We start from the raw sequence: 23,032 nt of genomic DNA, 5'->3' as shown, positions 1-23,032 counted from the left end.
GTTTGTTTTCAGTCCTCTTCCAATGCCCTGTATATTCCACACTTGCAGTTGTACGTCATGATGTAATGATCCAACCACCAGTACCTGTTAAAAGACCTAGTTTCTATTGTTCAACTACTACTGTACATGCACTTACTATAGGGGTCGTGAACTATAAAATGCCTTCAGGGGCCAGCAATAAATATAAATGAGTCGAGTAGCCTAGATAAAAGGCCATGGGTGGGACTGGAGCAAACTAGGAAGTGTATGTGTGCCCTGGGCAAAAGGGACAGCAGCTATGCTATGCTATTGGCATCATGGCGCTTGCAGAGCTGTCATTACCTGATCATCAAATGAATGAGTGGATGAACAGTTAAACACCCCTTTCTCTCTAACATAGTTATAAAAAATCACTGGCAGGCCTTTTGTGTGAGATGGTATGTGTTGGACCAGCAATATTCTCACCGGTTATATGAGTACCATTCCTTTTCTAAAAGTCAGAGTATCATCTTATGCATCACACAGTCTGTAGCAAAGAAAGTTCACACAATCCCACTAAAGTAAAATAAGAAATACTGTATTTTGACAATAACAAATGTCAGGAAGCAAAATCTTTGCTCTTTTTAAAGAAATAGTAGTAGGTATGTCTATTACTGTAATGATAAAAAATCAACATGGAACAGTCAGTAGAGAAAAGAAGAGGAAGATGCAGGGTTTGGGGGATGGGAAAAATATTTTATAATTTATCAACCCACTTCAGCACAGTCCACAAAGATACCATCACACGTGGTACATCCAGAACTTGTCCAGAGCTCAATTGTTCTCACGTTCTTTCTTCACAAATCCTTAGAAAAATGAAATGTGTTGCCGAACCGGTTTGGCTCAGTGGATAGAGCGTCGGCCTGCAGACTCAGGGGTCCCAGGTTCGATTCCGGTCAAGGGCATGTACCTTGGTTGCAGGCACATCCCCACTGGGGGGCGTGCAGGAGGCAGCTGATCGATCTCTCTCATCGATGTTTCTGGCTTTCTATCCCTCTCCCTTCTTCTCTGTAAAAAAAACAATAAAATATATTTTTAAAAAAATGAAATGTGTTTACAGCTACCCTTGGGTAATTACAACCTACATTTTATGTGCCTTCCCTTTTGAAATTCTCATCAAAGAGAGAAAGATAGGGTATTATAATAATATGGGTGATTATTCATTATGGGTAAAGTCTTTGAATAATGCATCAGAGATCCATTAAACTAAATGGAAATAATATATTTTAACTGCCCATCCACAAACCAGTTGAGGATATTGAGTAATGAATGGCACAGCAGGGCCCGTGGTTCTTAGTCACTCTGGTTGTGGACAGATAATGAGCAAGGCATGTTTGAGATCCATAGGCACATGGGAAGTTCCCTCTCACTCTGTTCTTAAGGAAACTGTACAATTGCCTTAAAAGTATTAGCAACTACAGGAGGTATCTGCCCTTTAAAATTATATGGCCATCACAGTCAGGATCTAATAAATCCAAACCTAAGGTCAAGTGTAGTATGGAGGAAAGGACATTGGATTCCAAAACCAGAGATCCAGCCTGTAGTCTCTTGCTTTGTGACCTTGTACCAGTTATCTGTTGCCACAGTGATGGTGTGTAATAAACCACCCACATCAGTGGCTTACAACAGCAAGCATTGGTTTCGGCTTGGGAGCCTGTATAGGTCAGCTGAGCAGCTCGTATGTCTGCGGAGACTGTGGGTTGGTGAGGTGCCTCTACTGCTCTTAGCTGAGCTCTGTCATGTGTCCCCAGGCTCAGTTGCGACAGCTGCTGATTGAACTCTGTGCTGTCACGGTTCCAGGGCAGGTAGTTTGACTTCTCTGAGTAGGTGTTACCTTGTCTGTAATCCACAGGTGGTTGGTTGTCCAGTTAACAAAGGGGTGGTGTAGGGGGTAAAGCCAACGAATTTTAAATATATGAAAATGCTGGTGGCCATGCTGGTCCTGGGAGATTCCTATTTCTAAAATCAGAAAGCACCAAATAGTTCTGGGGTTCAGAGCTGCCTGCAGACGCCCAGTCCCAATCACCACACCCAAGGGCAGGGACTGAGGCCCGACTCACCATTCAGCAAACTTTAGGACCATTGCATTGTTTGTCGCAGGAAATAAATCAGTCTTGTCTTTGCATTTTGAGGAAAAGGTGTCATCTTTATTCCAGTGACCACTGGCAAAGTTTTTGAAGCATTCTCTTCTCATCTCTACCACCCTCTCAGTTTTGTGCATATTTTTGTAATATCCCTGGTAGCAGTGGTTGGAAGTCAGCACAAGCGTTTTCCAAGTAGCCATCTTCCTCTCTGGAAATGGCAAGCAGACGTGGGTGCTGAACATCCTCTCCACTAAATAAATGCCTTCGCGCTCCCGGCCAATAGGCACGGTCGCTCGGAAAGCCACTTCTGCGCACAGTCTTTATCTCTTCGCCTTTGAGAGCATTCCCCGTCCAGAACACCCTCTCTCCAGATGCTCTCGGCTGCCTGTCAGCAGCTCTGGTCAGCAGTGTGGCTTTCCGTTGCCTCGTGGTGCATAAGGAGAAGAGGTTTCTGGGAGAACCAGGACGCAGACCCTTCAGGAGGAAAATCCACAAGCGAGGCAGAAGTCAGGCAGCCCTTGCAGGCAATGCTCTGCCAAATGCCACTCGAAACATCAAGCAGCCTTGGCGTGGATACCTTAAATCAGATCCCTAATTAACAGGATGAGCGGTGTGTTTTGTTCCCACCGCAGGCTGTGCTTGGGAGATCGACAGGTTAGACCCCTCGAAGCTTGGATTTTGAAGACTGTGTAGCCTGGTTGTGAGTGAGGCTGGATGGATGCCCTGCAGTGTGAGGGATGGAGACCAGGCCAGCAGGGGCCAGGACGGGTTATCTAACTTGACCCTGGACACAGAGGCCTTCAGCAGCACCGGGTGGCCCTGCTCACCCACAGCCAGGCCGCTGCTTGGGACTGTGGGTGAATTTCCTCCAAACCACCTTCATCTTAAAACCTGCTTAAAGGCTAAAGGCAAACAAATCCTTTTTGAAACTTGAGTCCGTTTTAAGACATCTTTACAAAAATCCCCTCTGAACCATTAGCTGTTATGTCACATAATTTCCTTTTCCTGAGAGGAACATTCCTGGTGATTACCGCTATGAGGAATTATAAGTCTCACCCTGTAAGAAGCTCTGTTCGGTTTCCCACGGAGATAATGTGGGACTAAGGCGATTTTCTGAATTTCTACCTGAGGTGCTTTTTCATTTTGCTCTGACTGCTAAATCCTTTCCCCTCCCCCTCCCCCTTCCCCGTGCCTTTCTTGAGTTAGAAATGCGGTGTGGGATGGTTGATTTAGGACTGAGTTGATCCTAGCACAAAGTTCAGTTTGGGGGCAGAACAATAGAATTTACAATCAACTTTTCTTCAGAATATATATCTTTAGATGTTTTCAATATTATTTTGTAATTGTATCCTGGGTTATTTTATATTGTTATAATCTGTGTATCCCGTGGCCAGCTGCTTCTTTTAAAAACTTTAGCTATTCAATAAATAGAAAGTGTTACCTAATCTTAGATTCTCATTAGGTTTAATTTAAAATGCCTTTTTATTTTTAAATGTTTGTTTTTAATTTGCAATTTTATTTCCCATTATCTTCCAATCCATACGTCTTGGGTTTTATTATTAAAAACGGGTTGATATTTGGGTGTGTGTTTTGTTTGTTTTTTACCAACTACAGACAATAAATTTTAAAACTTAATTTATATGGGATCCAAGGGTAACCTGTACATATCAGATTTTCTCCAGAAAAAAAAAATTTTCTAGAAGAAAGTTAAAGGAGACAAATTCCAGGCCCATAGAAGTGCAGCTGCCTAACAGAGCTGAGTGTCCATAAGGGAAATGCTGTGACCAGGCGAGGTGTTGTAGTACGAGACTTTAGAGGGCCCTTTGCAAAGTCACCCCACTTTTAAAATTCTGTGTTCCTCTGGGCTTTCAGACAGAACAGAAAGGAGGGTAGTTAACATGCACAGAGCACCTGCCTTGTGCCCGGCTCTCACCTAACTCTTTTCATTCTTCCTACAAAACACTGACTTACTCACCCCATTTTACAGATGAGGAAACCGAGGGTCATAGAGTAATCTGCCTAGGCATAGAAGTGAGGAATCAGAACCCAAGTCCAACAGAACCCAAGCACCCTGAGCTGATCACACAGCACCTGCCGGCTCCTGGGCCCAGCCCTGGGCCTGGCTCTCCTTGCAGCACATGAGGGCAGGGAGGGAACAGACCCCGCCTACTGGGGAAATAAGCTGGGACTTTCACTAATGATGGCAGCGAACAATAGGTGGCAGTATATACACACAACAAGGGTGGTGCTGAGTTAAACCAGTAGATTTCTTTTTCTGGATCCTGTACCATTTTCAAAGAAGCGCTTTATAGAGTCATCTGAGCAGTTTGTACTAAGCATCCCTACCCATTGGAATTTTTTAAAAATCAAATACAAATGTCCATCAGGCCAGTGGTTCTTTGCCTTGTCCCTGTGAAGCAGTGATGCTGGTTTAGACAAGCCTGAGATCCTGGCAACCCAGGGGCCCCCGTTTGCCTTTTCTTTCTCTTCTCTTACACACAGTCCTGGCTACTAGGGATGCTAAGAAAATTACTTCTTTAAAAACTCCCCATCACCAGACAGCAGTGAAATGTGTTCCACTTTGAGAGAGGTTAGGACAAAGGACTGGATTCCCTGTCTGGCCTGGTGGACAGCAGACCCACAGCTGGGTGACCCTCTGTGACCCCACCTCCAGCACCATCACGCCTGGAGCCTCAGGAGCTCCCAAAAGCTCCCCCTACGGCAGTGAGTGCACAAGGCAGGCGGCTGCAGAGCCCACTGGGTCACAGTTGTGCTTCTACCTGGGTTGGGGGTTTCCTTGCATTCCTCTAGGCCAGCTGTTCTAAACCTGTGGGTCGCAACCCCTTTGGGGGTCGAACGACCCTTTCACAGGGGTCGCCTAAGACCATCAGAAAACACATATATAATTACATATTGTTTTTGTGATTAATCACTATGCTTTAATTATGTTCAATTTGTAACAATGAAAATACATCCTGCATATCAGATATCTACATTACGATTCATAACAGTAGCAACATTACAGTTATGAAGTAGCAACAAGAATAATTTTATGGTTGGGGGTCACCACAACATGAGGAACTGTATTAAAGGGTCGCGGCATCAGGAAGGTTGAGAACCGCTGCTCTAGGGTGAACCGTGGTGGGTGAGGTTTTTTGTTTTTGTTTTTTAAATCTTTATTGCTAAAAGTATTACATAGGTCCTCCTTTTCCCCCATTGGCCTCTGGGGGAACTGCGGTGTGTGTTTTTCTTAATGACAGAAGTGAGCTCCCTTGGTTGGCCTTTGGCAACTGCCTTAACTAAAACTTTCCTTCAGTTGACCCTATTCTGTCTGTTTGAGGGAGAAAGGAGTCTTCAGAGAACTGTGGCCGGGGTGCTGGCTCGGAGAGCGTCCTTGGACCGTCCCCAGGGGACGGGACACTAGACGACACCATGCGGCTTCATTTGGCCGAGGACCCCCCATCGTCGACAGGAATATAAACTCAGTGACTCACACATTTTTATTGGGCACCAACTGTGTGTTTGACATTGTGCTGGGGGCAAAATATGTGGCCTAAATTATTTTTCACCTAATGGGAAATGAGTGTGGAAAAAAGTAATACAACATTAGTAAAAGTTGTGATGTTATCACTTACCAAGTTATCAAGTGATCATTAGTATCCTCTGGTATGTTACTGCTGATGAATTAGGAGTCATATTGGTCACCCACTTCTCCATGTGAAGAATACATAAAACTGCTTTTTATTAGCAAAGCCAGACAGTTCTATTGGGTGCGCCCAGATCGCAAATAGCTGAGTGGATTGGTGTCCTGTCTGCTTCTGCCCAGCCTGCAGAGTGGGATGAACCTGCAGATCTGCTTTGTCAACGACAGCGGCAGTGACAAGGACAGCGATGCGGATGACAGCAAGACGGAAACCAGCCTGGACACCCCCTTGTCGCCCATGGTGAGTCAAAGCTGCCGCCGACGCTCAGTGGGTGTGCTTTGCTGGCCATGCAGCCTCTTTGCATTTCCTGACGTGGCGTGCTCCTAAGACAGCCGTGGGCAAACTATGGCCCACGGGCCGGATCCGGCCCATTTGAAATGAATAAAACTAAAAAAAAAAAAAAGACCGTACCCTTTTATGTAATGATGTTTACTTTGAATTTATATTAGTTCACACAAACACTCCATCCATGCTTTTGTTCCACCCTCCGGTCCAGTTTAAGAACCCACTGTGGCCCTCGAGTCAAAAAGTTTGCCCACCCCTGTCCTAAGATGTGACAATGATTGGAAACCCAAACCTGTGACACAGCAGTGCTACATAAGCTCTGTTAAAGTTAGCAACTACTTTTATATTAGACCATAAGAGAAATTGCATGTGTCCTAAAAAATTTTTAAGGACCATATGCTACACACCAATCCTTCCCTACTGGGTGTAGAAATATATGAGTACAGACCAGCAGTAGGACACGTTTTAAAAGGATGGGCGGCAGGGCTCAGGGGAAAGCTCATGCACAGAGGTGATGTTCAGGGAAACCAGCAGGATGACGTGCGTATAGTATTTCTTACTCATTCCTTGCCCACATGCTATAACAGACTGCCTTCTGATCATGGGAGCCTGTTGCCGGAATTCTTACCACTCAGTGAGGTCTGCTCATCTCTTTTCTCACCAACCAATCGTGTTTTCTTACCAAGGAACCCATGTTGGTCACTGGGTGCCTGAGGTCCTGTCCACTCCAGAGAGCAACACACTGCCTTAGCTCTGGGTTAAATACGTTGTTGTGTCTTTTGAGACCAAATCAAAGAAATGTCTCAAGTGTGTCATAAATCTGTTTCTCCTATTATTTATTTACTAGAGGCCCAGTGCACAAAAATTTGTGCACTTTAGTGGGGGGTCCCTCAGCCCGGCCTGTGCCCTCTCACAGTCTGGGACCCCTCGGAGGATGTCCACCTGCTGGCTTAGGCCCACTCCCCCAGGGATTGAGCCTAAGCTGGCAGACAGACATCCCTCTGGCAGCCCAGCAGCCCTCGGGGGATGTCCACTTGCCAGTGGGGAGCAGGCCTAAGCTGCAGTCGGACATCCTTAGCGCTGCTGAGGAGATGGGAGAGGCTCCCGCCACCACCACTGTGCTGGCAGCCATCAGCCTGGCTTGTGGCTGAGCAGAGCTCCCCCTGTGGGAGTGCACTGACCACCAGGGGGCAGCTCCTGCATTGTGTGTCTGCCCCCTGGTGGTCAGTGTGTGTCATAATGACCAGTCATTCCCAGTCGTTCTGCTGTTAGGGTCAATTTGCATATTACCCTTTTATTATATAGGATAGAGGCCTGGTGCATGGATGGGGGCCAGCTGGTTTGCCCTGAAGAGTGTCCCGGATCAGGGTGGGGGTCCCTCTGGGGTGCCTGGCCAGCCTGGCTGAGAGGCTGATGGCTGTTTGCAGGCTGGTCACACCCCCTTCAGGGTGGGGGTCCCCAATGGGGTGCCTAGCCAGCCTGGGTGAGGGGCTGATGGCTGTTTGCAGTTGGTCACACCCCCTTCAGGGTGGAGGTCCCCACTAGGGTGCCTGGCTACTCTGGGTGAGGGGCTGATGGCTGTTTGCAGGCTGGCCACAGCCCCTTCGGGGGGAGGGGTCCCACTGGGGTGCCTGGCCAGCCTGGGTGAGGGGCTGATGGCTGTTTTCAGGCTGGCCACAGCAGCGGGCTGGAAGCAGGTATCTGGGATTTATTTATCTTCTATAATTGAAACTTTGTAGCCTTGAGCAGAGCTCAGGGCCAGCCAGGGCAGGCGGGAAGCTTGGCTTCCTCCATCGCCACCAGGGCAACCAAGCCTCCTGCTGGCTCCAGCTCCGTGGCCACCGCCATCTTTGTGACAGAGTGATGGAGTGAGGGTGTGGCGGTTAATTCACATATTACTCTTTTATTAGATAGGATTCTGCTACTCTTTATGCTAAAAATCACAGTCTGGTATTGACACTGAGGCAATAAACTACCTTTTTAGTTGAGACTGGTACAGATAACATTGTGCAGCGAGCTGAGTGGATGGAGGGGAGTCTCGGGAGGGCTCGGGGATGCTCTGGCCCCTCTCCCCAGATGCTACCTGGCATGCAAAGCTCAGGGCTGCTCTTTTTCCCTTCGCAGAGCAAACAGAGCTCTTCCTATTCTGATAGAGACACTACTGAAGAGGAATCTGAATCCCTAGATGATATGGATTTCCTCACCAGGCAAAAGAAATTGCAAGCTGAAGCTAAAATGGCCCTCGCCATGGCCAAGCCCATGGCCAAAATGCAAGTAGAAGTGGAAAAACAGAACAGGAAAAAGTCTCCCGTCGCTGACCTAGTAAGTAGCAGACACTGAAATGCAAGCGAGTTCCTGGTGGCTGCAAAGGGTTGGCACTGTCCCGCTCCTTTGCCTGAGTTATGCAAACTTGGGTTTCTCCGAGGCAGTTTGTAAGAAATACTGTCATTGAGAAATGTTTGTTTCCTTTTCCTTTCTGCTGCATCACTGAAAGATACATAAGCAGCAGATTTCACAAAAGTAAACTTTGTTCTTGATTCAGGTCTACTTTGTTTGTTAGGGACAATATTAGCTGTCATGGGACTATTTAAATTCCTTTAAAGCAATTTCAGTTTAAGAACCTATTGGTTGTGGCAGACTCACTACTGCTATGCTCTCAGTCCCACCTTCCAACAAAGACAGTGTAGCATAGTGGATAAGAGCCCGGCACTTTGGAGTTTAAATCTGTCTCTGCCACTGCCCTACTGTGGGGCTCTGGTCAGGTTACATAACTCTCAGCTTTCTCATCTATAAAATGGGTATAAACAATAACACCCGTGTCAGAGCACATAGCACAGTGCTTGTGGCGTGCTATGAATTAATACATAGCTGATATTATTAATTTCATCCATGTCATCGATATTATTTGAGCTCACCGGTAATTCATTTATGTATAGAATAATGGACTCACGGTTGTCACAGCCTGTGTAAGAGCCAGTCTGAAAGCTTTTGGTTTGAGTAGGGTAGCATTTTGATGCTGATAGTGTTCCAGACATTGTAGTACGTAGGGCCTCGCGTTGAGAAAGTTAGACTGGGAAAGCTTTTAAGCCCAGAACTTGAAGGTGGGTGAATGAGAGGGGCGGTCTTTATGGGGGAAACTGGGTCTTGGGTTCAGTGTACTTGCTGCTCTGTTCACACGTCCATCCCATCCCTCTGTCTCCGCAGCTGCCACACATGCCTCATATAAGCGAATGCTTGATGAAGAGGAGTTTGAAGCCCGCTGACCTGAGGGACATGACTATTGGGCAGCTACAAGTCATAGTCAATGATCTCCATTCTCAGATAGAAAGTAAGTGTCAGGTGTGCTTGAAAATGGAGTAATAAGTGGGAAATGCAATGGGACAGCACCACTTCCTCAATTTAGACCCTTTGTACAGCATTTCATTGGGCTCCTCCTGTGTGTGTGCCTGCAAGTTCGTTCTCTCTCTCTCTCTCTCTCTCTCTCTCTCCCTCTCCTTAGAAATATTCAGAAACTTTAAGAATTTTTCAAGGTTAGGTCCTTATTATTTATTTTAAATAGCAAGCACTTGGCAAGCATCTGGCTTGCAACACCTGTTTCTAGAATACAATTTAGTAGTTACAGGTCATTTGTTATACAATGATATCCTCAACTTTACTGTTACATACATTCATTTTGGGTCATCAAATGAAACTCGACTTATTTGTGGTGCTCCAGGTGGTGATAGCAGATAGGACCAATATGTCAAAATTACAGGGTGATGAAATGTGGGCCTGTTTCCCCTAGAATAACTGCAGTGGGAGGGGTAGTGAGTGAGTAGCACTCGCTCGCACTGATTAGAGGTGCAGAGAAGGTCCGTTGCTTGGCCCGATGAAGGAGAGAGCATGCCCACCTGGGCAGAGTGGTTAGGCCAGATGGGCTCACAAATCCTCTGGAACATATGGTGGCACTTACAGATAAAGCCACCTAAGAGATATGCCAACCAAATGCATTCAGACAAACTAACTATAAAAAGCATTTTTAGGAGCTAAGTGGGGAAATTGAACACTGACTAAATGTTTTATTAAATATTTTTTTATTCAGATATGATGAAGATATTGTGGTTGTGGTCATTTTTTTTAAAAAGAGCCCCATAATTTTTTAGAAATATATACTGAAGCATCAATAGATGAAATAATATGATGTTTGGAATTTGCTTTAAAATAGTCCACTAGGAGAAAGGGAGAGAGCTGCGTCAAGATTGGCTAGTTGAAGCTAGATGGATGCATGGGGCATTCTTAAACTATGCTCTTTGCTTTTGTATCAGTTTGGAATTTCCCATAATAAAAAGTTAAAAACTTCATATGGGGAAAAAATTCCTATGCACGATGCAGGCACTATACTGGGTACCAGCATAAAAGCCTACCCCAAGAACACATTGGAAAAATTAGAATTGGACATCTTCAGTGTCAAGTTAATATATTCAGTATTGTTTTAAAATCAAGAAGAGATAAAGAATTCTTTCATCTGCAAAATAAGCCAGTCAGAGAAAGACAAATACCATTGATCTCACTAATATGTGGAATCTAATGAACAAATGGAACTGGAAGCATGGATAATAGATACATGGCACAGGCTGGCAGGAGCCAGAGGGGAGGGCGGCGGGGTGGCTGGATAAAGCAGGCGAAGGGATTAGTAAAGAACATATATGCATGCCCCATGGACAGGGACAATAGTGTGGTGATGGCCAAGGGAGAGGGAGGCTAATAGAGGGGGGTGGAGGCTGAGGGAAGTGAGGGTGGGCAAAGGGGGTGATGGGGGAGTCAGCAATAATGTCAACATAAAAAATTTTTAATCGTAAAAATATTTTTAATAAAATAAAATTGAGAGAAAGAGTTTCACATTTTAATTAAGAAACCATAGATTCGGTGGATTTCTAAAAATTCTGCATTTTAATTTAGTTGAGTAAATTACTGGGAGTGTTACTCTGTCAAGTGCTATTTTACGACTGAAGCATCTTCCTTGGATTTTTAAATACTAATAAGTTGCCATCTCATCCTTTTCAGGGGCTGATGATGTGTCAGGCCTCTTTGTATGGTTCTTTCCCTCCCTTTCTTTTTAAAATTGGAAACTAGTCTGAACTAAAGGCAGACAAATGCATCATTTGAAGTCAGGATCTCTAAAAGCATTTCCCAGGGGGACCTGGCTGAGTACCCACTTCCTTTCTTTGGTTTCCGGGCCCAGGGCTCTCGCTAAACGGGTGTTCTCCCCTTGTGTCCATGTGTCCAGACTCACAAGCTTTGATTCTTAGCTGAACTGAGGGGAAAACGCAAGAGAGAGCCCTTGCTTGTTCATCCCCTTCAGAGGCAGAAGCCAGATTGACCCATTCACTGATTTCAGGAAGATGAGAAATGTGTCCTTGCATTTTTTTCCCCAGCATAAGCCCTGAGGAATATTTCCCTTGGCACCTGTTGTCCAGAGACTTCGGGGCTGATTTCCTCAGGCCTTACACCCTGGCTTTCTGATGGCTTGAGCTAATACTTTCCCCAGAGCAACCTGCACACGGGGCTGCTCCTTCCTGGGCCGTGGGAAGCCCGGAGCATCCCTGAGGCACCTGAGTCAGGCCCGGCGGCCCCTCCGACTCTCAGTGTGGCAGGTGCAGTGGGAAACTTAATAAACCCCAGACATTTTTGCTCACATTTTTATTTTTTGTTTTTCAAACTAAACGCCACTTTTACTAACAAGCTATTTCCCTAATAGTGAACAATTTTTCACACTCTAATGTTAATGTATTTGGAAATCCTTTGTACTTTACTCCTTTCCTTCCAACACTCTTATAATTATGCAGATTAGTCATGTTCTCAAATTGATGGCTTCCCCTGAGCTTATGAGAAGCTCATATAAAAATTCTAAATTTTAACAGAAATGATATAGATAGATGATAGATAGGTAGATAGATAGTAGATAGATAGATAGATAGATAGATAGATAGATAGATGATAGATCTGTGACACATGTGCCCAGAAATAGTTACCCATTCTGACCTGGATGCAGTCTTACTTGGATACAGTCCTGCCTGTTTTTAAGTGCTCTCTTCTCTCTGCCCCAGGCTTGAATGAAGAGCTGGTCCAGCTGCTGCTCATCCGAGATGAGCTGCACACGGAACAGGACGCCATGCTGGTGGACATTGAAGACTTGACCAGGTTGGTGATCTTTCGCCCTTTCTAGAGAAGCCCTGGTCTGAAGTTAAAGAGTTAGGGCAAGAGCAAGCTCTGGAGAACTCTCTCCCTCCCTCCCTCCCATGGGTTCCTCACCTAATCCCTGCTGGTGTCAGCTGGTAAGATGGAGGGGAAGTGGCCAAAGCTGCTCCTTTCCAAATGCATTGCTTGTCACAGCCGTCCTCCCGGTGTGATAGGCGCCAGGGCACTGGACCGTCATAGAGCGCACCCAGGTCGGTCAGCGGTTCTGGCCCAGGAAGACTGCGTGGCCCCGGGGAGTAGGCTCTAAGCCCTTCCAGGCTGGCGAGTTTCCAGTGGATGAGCCGCCACAGGGTGGGTGCCACAAAATGGCACTTGCTGGTTTGTGACCTGACTCTTGATCGCATCTGCTATGCCCAGAAGGCAGGGGCACTGGCATCTTTCCACAGTACCAGTGCCACCAGATTGCTCTCACCGGGTGGGAGACGCTAAGACTTGAGTCTCTAGCCGGGCCTGGCTCCAAGCGCCTCTCTGTGAAGCGGTAACGAGTGCCTCCTTCCCCAGGGGACAAGGAAACAAGGCTAATGCTGGCCAAGGTCTTGCATTTGTTAGTTTTCCTTGTAGAAAAGCTCGTCACCAGAAGTGTAGAAAGTACACAAAATACTGCAAGCATTCCTGGTATCTCACATTTGCTTAGGCACCTTTTTCTAGACAGTTTATCTGAAGTCTTTAAGCCAGGAGGCAACGGTTACTATTAATCCCTGAAATGGTATTCAGAGAGCAGAAGGCTCTCTGAGCAAAGAAAGAACACTGCTTGTCACAATAACATCAGGCATTGGCCACGTGACCCACCACCATCCTAAAGGAGCTTGAAAACGTATGTGGTGAAATTGCTCCTGAGGACCCCTTCTCGGTGTGGGACACTGGGAAAAATATTTTTCAGATGTTATAAAGATAGTTTGGGTGGCAAAATAAATGCCATGGAACTCTGTTTAGGCTTTTTTTTTTTTTTTAAGACCTATCCAGGGGCAGCATGCTGTTTTGTATGCTTTGAATATTATACTGCCTCATCCCTAACAAAAAGACAAAAACAAAAACCAAAAAAACCAGAAGGCCTTCCCGTACCTTCTTAGCATATTTGCCTGCATCTGAAATAACACTCAAATTGCAATAACACTCAGTAATATTATTGCCATCTACAGATGTATTCAGGCACTGCACCAATAGCTATAAGATACAGCCCTTTTTGTCAATCTAAGAAGTTTGCATGCATGTATTAAGATTATGGGAAACCACTATTGAAATATACACCCGGGACCTGCATCTTTGAAAAATATGTGAAGTCTTTGATAAATTTATGATCTGCCTGTGGGAGCAGAGGCTTTTCTCTGCCCCTCAAAGCAGCATTGACCTCACTCGTTGCAAGGAGGACATTGAGAGGCTCCTCTTCTCTCAATGGGTTAAGTTACTGGGATTGCAGTGTGGTGTTTGTGTCTACTTTCAGATGGTGCGATCCTGGGAAGCAGGGCAGGCAAAACCAGGGGGTTAAAAGAAGAGCAGTCGCTAATTTAAAGGTGTTGGAGGCATCCTTTAAATTGGAGTCAGTAGGGAGAAGTTTTTATGTCCATTCCCGACTGGTGGGTTTTAACTTTGCTTATGGGGGAAAAGGAGGGTACTTGAACACCCCTCACGGTAGCAGTCCCAGAGCTTTGCAGCCAGGTCTGAACTGGCGAAGAGCTTGGCTGTGGGGCTTTCAGATTTGGCTGCACACTGGAACCCCAGGGACCGTTATAAAGTGTGGATGCCTGGGTCTGACCCCCAGCGATCCTGATTTAATTATCATGTGGCGTGGCCTGGGCATTAGGAGGTTTTAGAGCTCCCCAGATGATTTCAGTGCACAGCCGAATGAGGACGACTGGTTTGCATGAAGCCTCTTTGGAGACGTGCTCCCTGGCTCCCCGAGACTGGGGTAGGACACTCCCATGTGTAGCCTAATCATCCGTGCTACATCGTCTGCTGTCTGTCCCTGCCTGACTGTAAACCCCCTGAAAGCAGAGATGGTGCCATTCTCATTCATTACCGCATCCCCATAGCTGAGGACAAGGACTGCCAGGTACATAGTAGGTCCTCAATAACGATTGTTGATAAAAAGGAGTCCTTTAGGGCTTTCCTATAAATAACTGATGAGTACCTTTTAATTGTATGGACTGAAACTCTTTTCCCTCCTTTGTTTAAGATGTTAATGAAATACACCATTTTTAAAACTTATTATTATTATTAAGCATAGTTGTTATACAATCTTATATTGGTTATATTAGTTTCTGTACAGTATAGTGATTCGACATTTTTATACCTTACAATGTGATCACTCCACTAATTCTAGTAATCATTTGTCACTGTGCAAACTTATCACAATATTATTGACTATATTCCCCTTCCCCTTTTCACCCATCCACCTAACCCATCCCTTTTGGTAATCATCTCTTTGGTCTCTGTTTCTATGCATCTATTTTTGTTTTATTTATTTGTTTTGTTTTTAGATTCTACATATAAGTGAGACCATATGGTGTTTGTATTTCTCTGTCTGGCTTATTTCACGTAGCCTAATGGCCTCTATCAGTGATGGCGAACCTTTTGAGCTCGGCGTGTCAGCATTTTGAAAAACCCTAACTTAACTCTGGTGCCGTGTCACATATAGAAATTTTTTTATATTTGCAACCATAGTAAAACAAAGACTTATATTTTTGATATTTATTTTATATGTTTAAATGCCATTTAACAAAGAAAAATCAACCAAAAAAATGAGTTCACATGTCACCTCTGACACGCGTGTCATAGGTTCGTCATCACTGCTCTAGATCCATCCATGTTGTCACAGATGGCAAGATTTTATTCTTTTTTATTGCTGCATAATATTTCTGTGGTGTGTGTGTGTATGTGTGTGTGTGCCACATCCTTATCCATTCATCTATTGATGGACACCTAGGTTGCTTCCATATCTTGGCTGTTGTAAATAATGCTGCAATGAACATATGGGTGTTCATTGAATTAGTGTTCTCATTTTCCTTGGGGAAGTATTCATAAGTGGAATTGTTGGGTTGTATGGTATATCTGTTTTCAACCTTGTAAATAATACCCAGTTTTAAATATTTCCCAAAGCAATATTCTATCTGTTCTTTTCTTCTTTCTCAGAAAAAAACCCTTACTTATGTGTGTGTGCACATGCACTCATAGATACATATTTTAAAACTGCCATAAGAACTAGAATTCAGTTAGCAATAGTGGAATCTTAGCTCACTGTGCATCAAAATATTTCTTGAACTGAATTTGTGAAGGGGGGCCCAGGAGCTACTTTATGAATATGATCAAGATTCTTTTATACATAGAATTAGGGCCATGAGTTGGTCTGTTAAAGAGCATTTTTTTTTTTTTTTTTTTTTTTTTTTTTTTTTTTTTAGGGAAAGAGTGTATCTTTTTCTTGAGTTTCTTTATTCTTAAATGAATATCACCAATTATTTGTGGGCTGTTGACTGTGGCAAGGACTCTATTGTGACTTCCCTGTTTCTGAACGTATTTGTGGTTTCTGTACCATAGATATGAGACATTCTGCATAGAACAGCGAGTTAAACTTGACGTCATTGGCCGCCCAGATGAGGGCAGCACACAAAACTGCCCGATCCTTTGGGTACAGCTGGGAGCCACACCCCGAGATGCTTTTCTCTTGCCAAATTTACAATTTCCTAATATCCTTATCTTTCTTCAAAACACGTGTCTTTTGCAGCCTTCAGACACCACCATTCTCTGAGAAGACGGTTAATTAGCGCCCATGTAAGTGATAGAAGCAGCTTAGTCATTCCTCCCACCGTCTCCACCGACCACATGCCGGGTGGACCACACTTTGTGCTCAAAGGCCTTAGTAGGCCTGGATGAATAAGAAGATTCACCCCATCCTACCCCTACCCTCACTGACACGATCATGCCCTTTGGACTATTTGAGGGGGAAAAAGTATACAAACATGGACATTCTTGACATCTACAAAAGCCTACCATTTGCTAGGAAGACATTAGCTTTGTAAGAATGGCGTTAGATTGCTGGCTTCCGATTCCTGTCAGGAGCCTTGCCAATGCGTGTATCTGTGTGCACGTGTTCAGATAAAGTAGTCACGAAGTTACTTTCTGTCACCCGCGCGCCCCCCCCCCCTTGTTTTGACTCTCTGCTTAGCACTTATTTTCTGTCTGCTCACTCCTTGTTTGCTACTTGTTCCTTTCTTGTCTCTCTCCTTTGGAATATTCACTCCGTGAGAACAAAGACCTCGTTGTCTACTCACCACCAAACCCCTCACGTCAGCAGCCGTGCCGGGCACATTTGTTGAATAAATGATCCCAGAGACTTATCTCTCCTCATTTTTAAACACAGCACTTTAACGGGTCTGAGGTTAATCCAATGGCTCATTAAATAAAAGAACTTGTGCATAGAAAACTGAAGAGGGAAAATCCATTTGAATTAAGATCTATTTCATGATTTCACTATGAGTAACTGAACCTCAGTTTGGAGGATGTTTTAGTTGTTGATTGGACAGCAGCTTGGATCTTCCCCCTTCACACTAACCAGTTGATTTATTAATTTTGCAGACATGCCGAAAGTCAGCAAAAGCACATGGCAGAGAAAATGCCTGCGAAGTGAAGAGGAGCCATCCCATCAGAGGACAAGCTAGACGTCTTTTTGCTTCTGTGGTTGTAAAAATGCTGTTGTGCAAGGTGGCGCAGAAACAAACAAACATCAGTGTTAGTCATTGATAATGTCTGAAGCTTCATGTCCAGTGATTGGCCTTTGCTTCTTTTTCTTTCTTTTTTTTCCCACATTTTACCAGATGAATTTAATTGACATTTTCAGAGCATTACACCCCAAAACTGCAGGGCACACGTTCCCCTCAACTCACATGGAACACCCTCTAGGACAGACCACATATTAAGCCACAAGACAAGCTTAAATGAACTTAAAAAGATTTAAATCATTCCACACATCTCCCACCCCACCCCCAGCCACAATGGCATGAAAGTAGAAATCAATGTTAAAAAAAACACCTGAAAAACACACAAACACATGGAGGCTAAATAACACGCTACCAAACAGTGAATGGGCTAACAATGAGACCAAGGAAGAAATCAAAAGATACCTTGATCCCTGGCTGGTGTGGCTCAGTTAGTTGAGTGCCGTCCAGTTCAATTCCGGGTCAGGGCACATGCCCGGGTTGTGGGCTCAATCCCCAGTAGGAGGCGTGCAAGAGGCAGCCAATCGACGTTTCTCTCTCATATTGATGTTTCTCTCTCTCTCTCTTTCTTCCTCTCCTTCCTCTCTCTCTAAAATCAATAAAAACATTTTTTTTAAAAAAAGATACCTCAAGACAAGTAAAATAAGAACACAACCCCAAATCTATGAGACACAGGGAAAGCAGTCCCAAGAGGGAAAGCAGCAACAACACGGGCCCACCTCAAGAAACAAGAAAGTCTCAAGCCAGCAATGGAACCTTTCACCAGAAGGCAGGTTTTGAATGAGCCCATTGGATTATTTTAAAATGTGTACCATGATCTTCATTGGATTGATTGATTGTTATTATGGAAGTATTCTTTTTTTTTTAGTAAAGTTCACCAAATGTAAAAACTGTTCTAAATTGAAAAATCCAGTAGCATTTGATACATTTACAATGTTGTGTGATGATCACTTCTATCTAGTTCCAAAACATTTCATCACCCCAAAAGGCGACCACATACCCATGAAATGGTCATTCCCCATGCCCACCCACAGTCACTGTCAGCCACTTGTCTGATTTCTGTCTCTATGGATTCGCTTATTCTGGAAATTTCATATAAAAGGAATCACACAATAGAAAAGACAAGTTTTCCCTTAAAAACATAATGATAGGCAGACCCCTACTAAAATTGAAGAGTAGGTGGCACACAAAATTAAATTCAGAGAAGGAAAATCAATTTCACAAGAGAGCACTTCATCTTGAAGTCTTCATCATCTGATGTAGGCCAGGAGTTGATTAATTCCAGGTTTGCTGAAAGCCCAGAAACAGCGTCCACAAGCTGGAGTTTTGTGCAGCCTGTTCTGCTCCTTAGTCTCCAGAACTCTCATTTGCTGTCCTTGAATTTGTTTTTCCTGATACTTGGATAGATTCCTGTAGACCAAGATTGCTACTTTCAGCACACTTTTTAGATCTTCTTCATTCTAAGTTAGTTGGTCTTTGCTTCCCATCTGATCGACTTTTGTGCCTCTATTTAATAAAAATTCCACCATTTGCTCTTTGCTTTCCTTTAGAATAAGTGAAAGTGGTCCGAGGTCATCCTTGTGTCTTTCTTCCATATTTGCCTTGTGTGAAAGCAGCTCTTCTACTATTGCTGTATTTTGACCAGTGGCAGCACAGTGGAGAGCAGTGTTGCCGTCGATGCCCACTGCATTTGGACCAGCACCATGGTCTAACAGAATAGTTGCCCAGGCCTCTTCCTGGCATCGTATGGCCTTAATCAGAGCTGTTCTGTTTTCATTGTTACAGGGGTGCAACAGGCATTTTCTGTCTGCTAGGAGGGAGAGTAGCCATTCCCAGATGGCCATCGGCGCAGGCCGGATGTAGAGCAGCCCTGTTCTTCTTGTCTCTATCATTCAAGCCACTTCACCTGGACAAGACAATTCTTCACTCTCCATACGTTGCCCAGGCCGGCAGTTTTGTGAACAGGCATTTTCTGTCGGCTAGGAGGGAGAGTGGCCACTCCCAGATGGCCATCGGCGCAAGCCAGACCTAGAGCAGTCTTTTTCTTCTTATCTCTGTCATTCAAGCCACTTCACCTGTTCTGCTTCTTAGTCTCCAGAACTCTCATCCGCTGTCCTTGAATTTGTTTTTCTTGATACTTGGATAGATTCCTGTAGACCAAGATTGATACTTTCAGCACACTTTTTAGGTCTTCTTCATTCTAAGTTAGCTGGTCTTTGCTTTCCATCTGATCGATTTTTGTGCCTCTATTTAATAAAAGTTCCACCATTTGCTCTTTGCTTTCCTTTAGAATCTAAAGGAAATTTGCTCTTTGCTTTCCTTTAAACTCCTTAAGTGAAAGTGGTCCGAGGTCATCCTCGTGTCTTTCTTCCATATTTGCCTTGTGTGAAAGCAGCTCTTCTACTATTGCTGTATTTTGACCAGTGGCAGCACAGTGGAGAGCAGTGTTGCCGTCGATGCCCACTGCATTTGGACCAGCACCATGGTCTAACAGAATAGTTGCCCAGGCCTCTTCCTGGCATCGTATGGCCTTAATCAGAGCTGTTCTGTTTTCATTGTTACAGGGGTGCAACAGGCATTTTCTGTCTGCTAGGAGGGAGAGTAGCCATTCCCAGATGGCCATCGGCGCAGGCCGGATGTAGAGCAGCCCTGTTCTTCTTGTCTCTATCATTCAAGCCACTTCACCTGAACAAGAAAATTTTTCACTTTCCATATGTTGCCTGGGCCAGCAGCTTTGTGGATCTTCCCCAGATTTTTGTCTGGAATGTGGTAGCGTGCCCTCGGTCTCCCACGCCACTCCTCCCGGGCTGGCGGAGGAGCCCAAGGGCAACACGTCCAGCCTCCTCCGAAAGGAAAACCTCTCTCTCACAGGAGAGCCCACGAGCTTCAGAGAAGCCTCACCTTCCCTCCGCTTTTCTCGACTCCTGAGCCCAATACTCTCTCTAGATAAGCCGACCACCTCACGCCACAACATTCAAGCAGGGCAGTTTCCTGGCCTTTGCTTCTTAATTTATTTTAATTTTTTTTACTGTGCCACTAAATATCAGGCATTTTAATAAAATATTGTTACAGAAATGTACAGTGCTTACACCATCACAAAATCCAAAAGGGTAGTTTTTATTTTTATTTGTTTAGAGATTTTCAGTTGAAGCAGTATTTTACCATTGACTACTTTCATTCTTCACTGTAGTTTTAAAGAACTGTAAATGACGGTGCTATACAAGTCAAAAATCCATGCCTGCCTCGTAGTGAAGTTGTAGCTCTCCGTAATATGTATATTTGAATCAGTTTTCAACATTTTGTGAATGTTGACTACCTGAAGTTCATTTTTAGATGTGCTATTAACATTCTGTTGGATTCAGAGGGTTCCTTGAAAGTTTTATGTATAAATATGTAAAATAAAAATTAAAACTTTGTTTCATATGATTATGTCTTTTTGCTCACTAGCAAGCCCTACCCTGGCTATATTTCTTCCCTTTTCACTCTTCCTCAACCATATTCCCCACCAGGAATTTTTTTGTAGTTTTAACCACTTCTCTTGGTCTCATGAAGAAAATTGCCAAGTCTAAAGAAGTAGGTTACAGGTTATTTTATCAGTGAATAAATGAAGTGCTCTCCAGAGGACAAGCAATACAGTGATTTGCCAACAAAATGGGGAAGGCGGCGGGGGGGGGGGGGGGGGGGCTGCGTAAGAGTATGTGAGGGTATGTGTGAATGAGTGTGTGTGAGTGTAAGTGTATGTTTGTGAGGGTATGTATGAATCAGAATGTGTGTGTGTGTGTGTGTGTGTGTGTGTGTGTGTGTGTGTGTGTGTGTGGTGCTTCTGTTATTGCTCAGAGTTACTAATCTGGAATTCCAGCACTGCACCATTTCACAGCTGCTGGTCTTGTTAGAGCCCATGACTGCATCAAAACTCCTTTTACCAAATTTGCCACATGAATGCACAATGCTTGCACTCATGCTTTTCTTCAGGCCAGCTGTGGTCATTTTTCCAATTTTAATCACTTCCACTGGTCTCATGAAGAAAAATGCCAAGTCTAGCCCAGCGTGGCTCAGTGGTTGAGCGTTGACCTATGAACCAGAAAGTCACGGTTCAATTCCTGGTCAGGCACATATCTGGATTGCAGGCTCAATCCCCAATGTACAGTGTGTAGGAGGCAGCCGATCAATGATTCTCATTGATGTTTCTATCTCTCCCTCTTCCTTCCTTTCTGAAATCAATAAAAATATATTTTTAAAAAATGAAAGAAAAATGCCAAGTCTAAAGAGTATTCTCCAATAAGTAGAGAGCTTCAGAAAATCAAAATGATTAGCTAGCATCCATGTAGGTGTTAGGGAACCATAAACTAAAGCAGAGATGAACAATCAACATTCCAGAACCACCCACAGACCACCTGGTTTCACTTGAAGGTCCATGATGTAACCTGAAAATAGAAGTTTAGACAACTGTCTACACTTTCCTTTCTTAAAAATATCCAGCTAGATAGTGCCCTCGATGGTCCTGGATCTGTCTCTTGCTTCAACAGTGTTTGCATGGAACAGACCCCTCTTCCAGCATCTTAGTCACCACCTTCAGAACCACCTCAGAGACCAGCCAATATGTTTTTTTCCTACCTTAGCTCCTTATTGCCGAACAATGATAAGCTCCCAAATTCGTCAGAATTATTCCAACTGGGTGGAGGCTGCGGTCAACCACCCGGCCAGCCTGCATCTGCGGGCTTCCCACACCTATCTCCCTCTGGACGATGTGGCTCTGTAGGCCTGGGGCCACTTCTTCCTTGAATTGGTGGAGAAGAAGCATGAGGCCTCCGAAAATATCTTAAAGTTGCAAAACCAGAACGGTGGCTGCATTCATCTGGGTTGATCCCAGCCCTGAGAATCCAGGCCTGGCGGCTGGGTGAGAATATTGGTCAGTAAGCAGTGACTCCCATCTTTAGCTGCACAGGGAATCACCTGGGCAACTTAGCAAGGACCAGGGCCTGGGGTCCACCCCCAAAGGTACTGATTTAATTGGTCCAGCATGTGGCCTGTGTATCAGGATTTTTTTTTAAGGTCCCTAGGTAATACTGATGCTACCTTGGACTTTCTTCCTTTTTAGCTTTTCTTTAAGCAATTTTTAGTATCTAGTTTTTTTAGTTTTTTATTAAATTTATTGGGGTGACATTGGTCAACATGAACATATAGGTTTCAGGTGTGGGTTTCTATGTTACAACATCTGTATATTGCCCCGTGAGCCCATCACCCAAAGACAAATTCTAATTTTTTCTAATTAAAATGTATTACTATTAATTTGGACTTCTAGGGAGAGCCCATCTGGAAGAGTGTCAGTGCCAACTAAGAGCGGTAGTGTGACCTAAAAACTTCCTTCAGTGACATCCGCAGCCTGGGGTCCTGACGCTGGAACTCAACCCACCAATTCTTGCTAGAATTGCCCATTTTAATAAAAATTTAGAAATGAGTTTTCTCTTTGTCTTAGGCAATGTAAACTCTCTGGCTAGAAATATGTTCTGAAGAAACCCGTGGACTCTAAATTCTCCAGTTGTTTGAAGCCCACAATCATAACTAGAGCCCCCACTTGGAGAAGGAAGAAAGTGAAGTCACATCACCAGGGCCCCTGGAAACACCCCCGGGGTCAAAGCCAGCCGAAAGTAGAAGAGAGTTCTCCCCACACCCGAGACCCTCAAAGGAGATTACACTTGGTTCCCACGTTCCTTCCACACTTCGGAGCCCCTGGCAGAGATGTCACCACATGACTCACCTCCAAGGGGATTCTTTCAATTTTGAGTCTTTCTATCGCTGGACACTTTGGTTGCTTCCATGTCTTGGCCACCGTGAATAATGCTGCAATGAACATAGGGGTGCTAAATTTAATTTTTAATTTTATTTTTTAATTGGGTCTTTCTAGTCCTATTGCTTAGGGCAGTGGTTCCCAACCTTCTGGCCCTTTAAATACAGTTCCTCCTATTGTGCCCCAACCGTAAAATTATTTTCGTTG

The 23,032-nt window shown here is 44.4% G+C and overlaps 1 protein-coding gene across 6 annotated transcripts in view; it reads left to right on the top strand.

The window, feature by feature from the left end:
• The window catches only part of LOC118675455 (IQCJ-SCHIP1 readthrough transcript protein), a 511,967-nt gene extending 494,421 nt beyond the window's left edge, over positions 1-17,546 (top strand). For 5 of the 6 annotated variants that reach the window (XM_036348276.1, XM_036348277.1, XM_036348278.1 and 2 more), the window contains 5 exons: positions 5,929-6,046; positions 8,216-8,413; positions 9,296-9,419; positions 12,178-12,271; positions 16,898-16,949. In XM_036348276.1, the coding sequence (XP_036204169.1) occupies positions 5,929-6,046; positions 8,216-8,413; positions 9,296-9,419; positions 12,178-12,271; positions 16,898-16,949 (586 nt within the window). Of the gene's footprint in view, positions 1-5,928; positions 6,047-8,215; positions 8,414-9,295; positions 9,420-12,177; positions 12,272-16,897 lie in introns of all 6 variants that reach the window. The other variant, XM_036348275.1, reaches the window with a different exon arrangement.
• The last annotated feature ends 5,486 nt before the right edge of the window (positions 17,547-23,032 follow it).

Source organism: Myotis myotis, unplaced genomic scaffold (genome assembly GCF_014108235.1).
Source record: "Myotis myotis isolate mMyoMyo1 unplaced genomic scaffold, mMyoMyo1.p scaffold_m19_p_2, whole genome shotgun sequence".
Classification (NCBI taxonomy): Eukaryota; Metazoa; Chordata; class Mammalia; order Chiroptera; family Vespertilionidae; genus Myotis; species Myotis myotis.
Note: the sequence above shows the minus strand (reverse complement) of the source record. Positions and strands in the feature narration are given on the sequence as shown.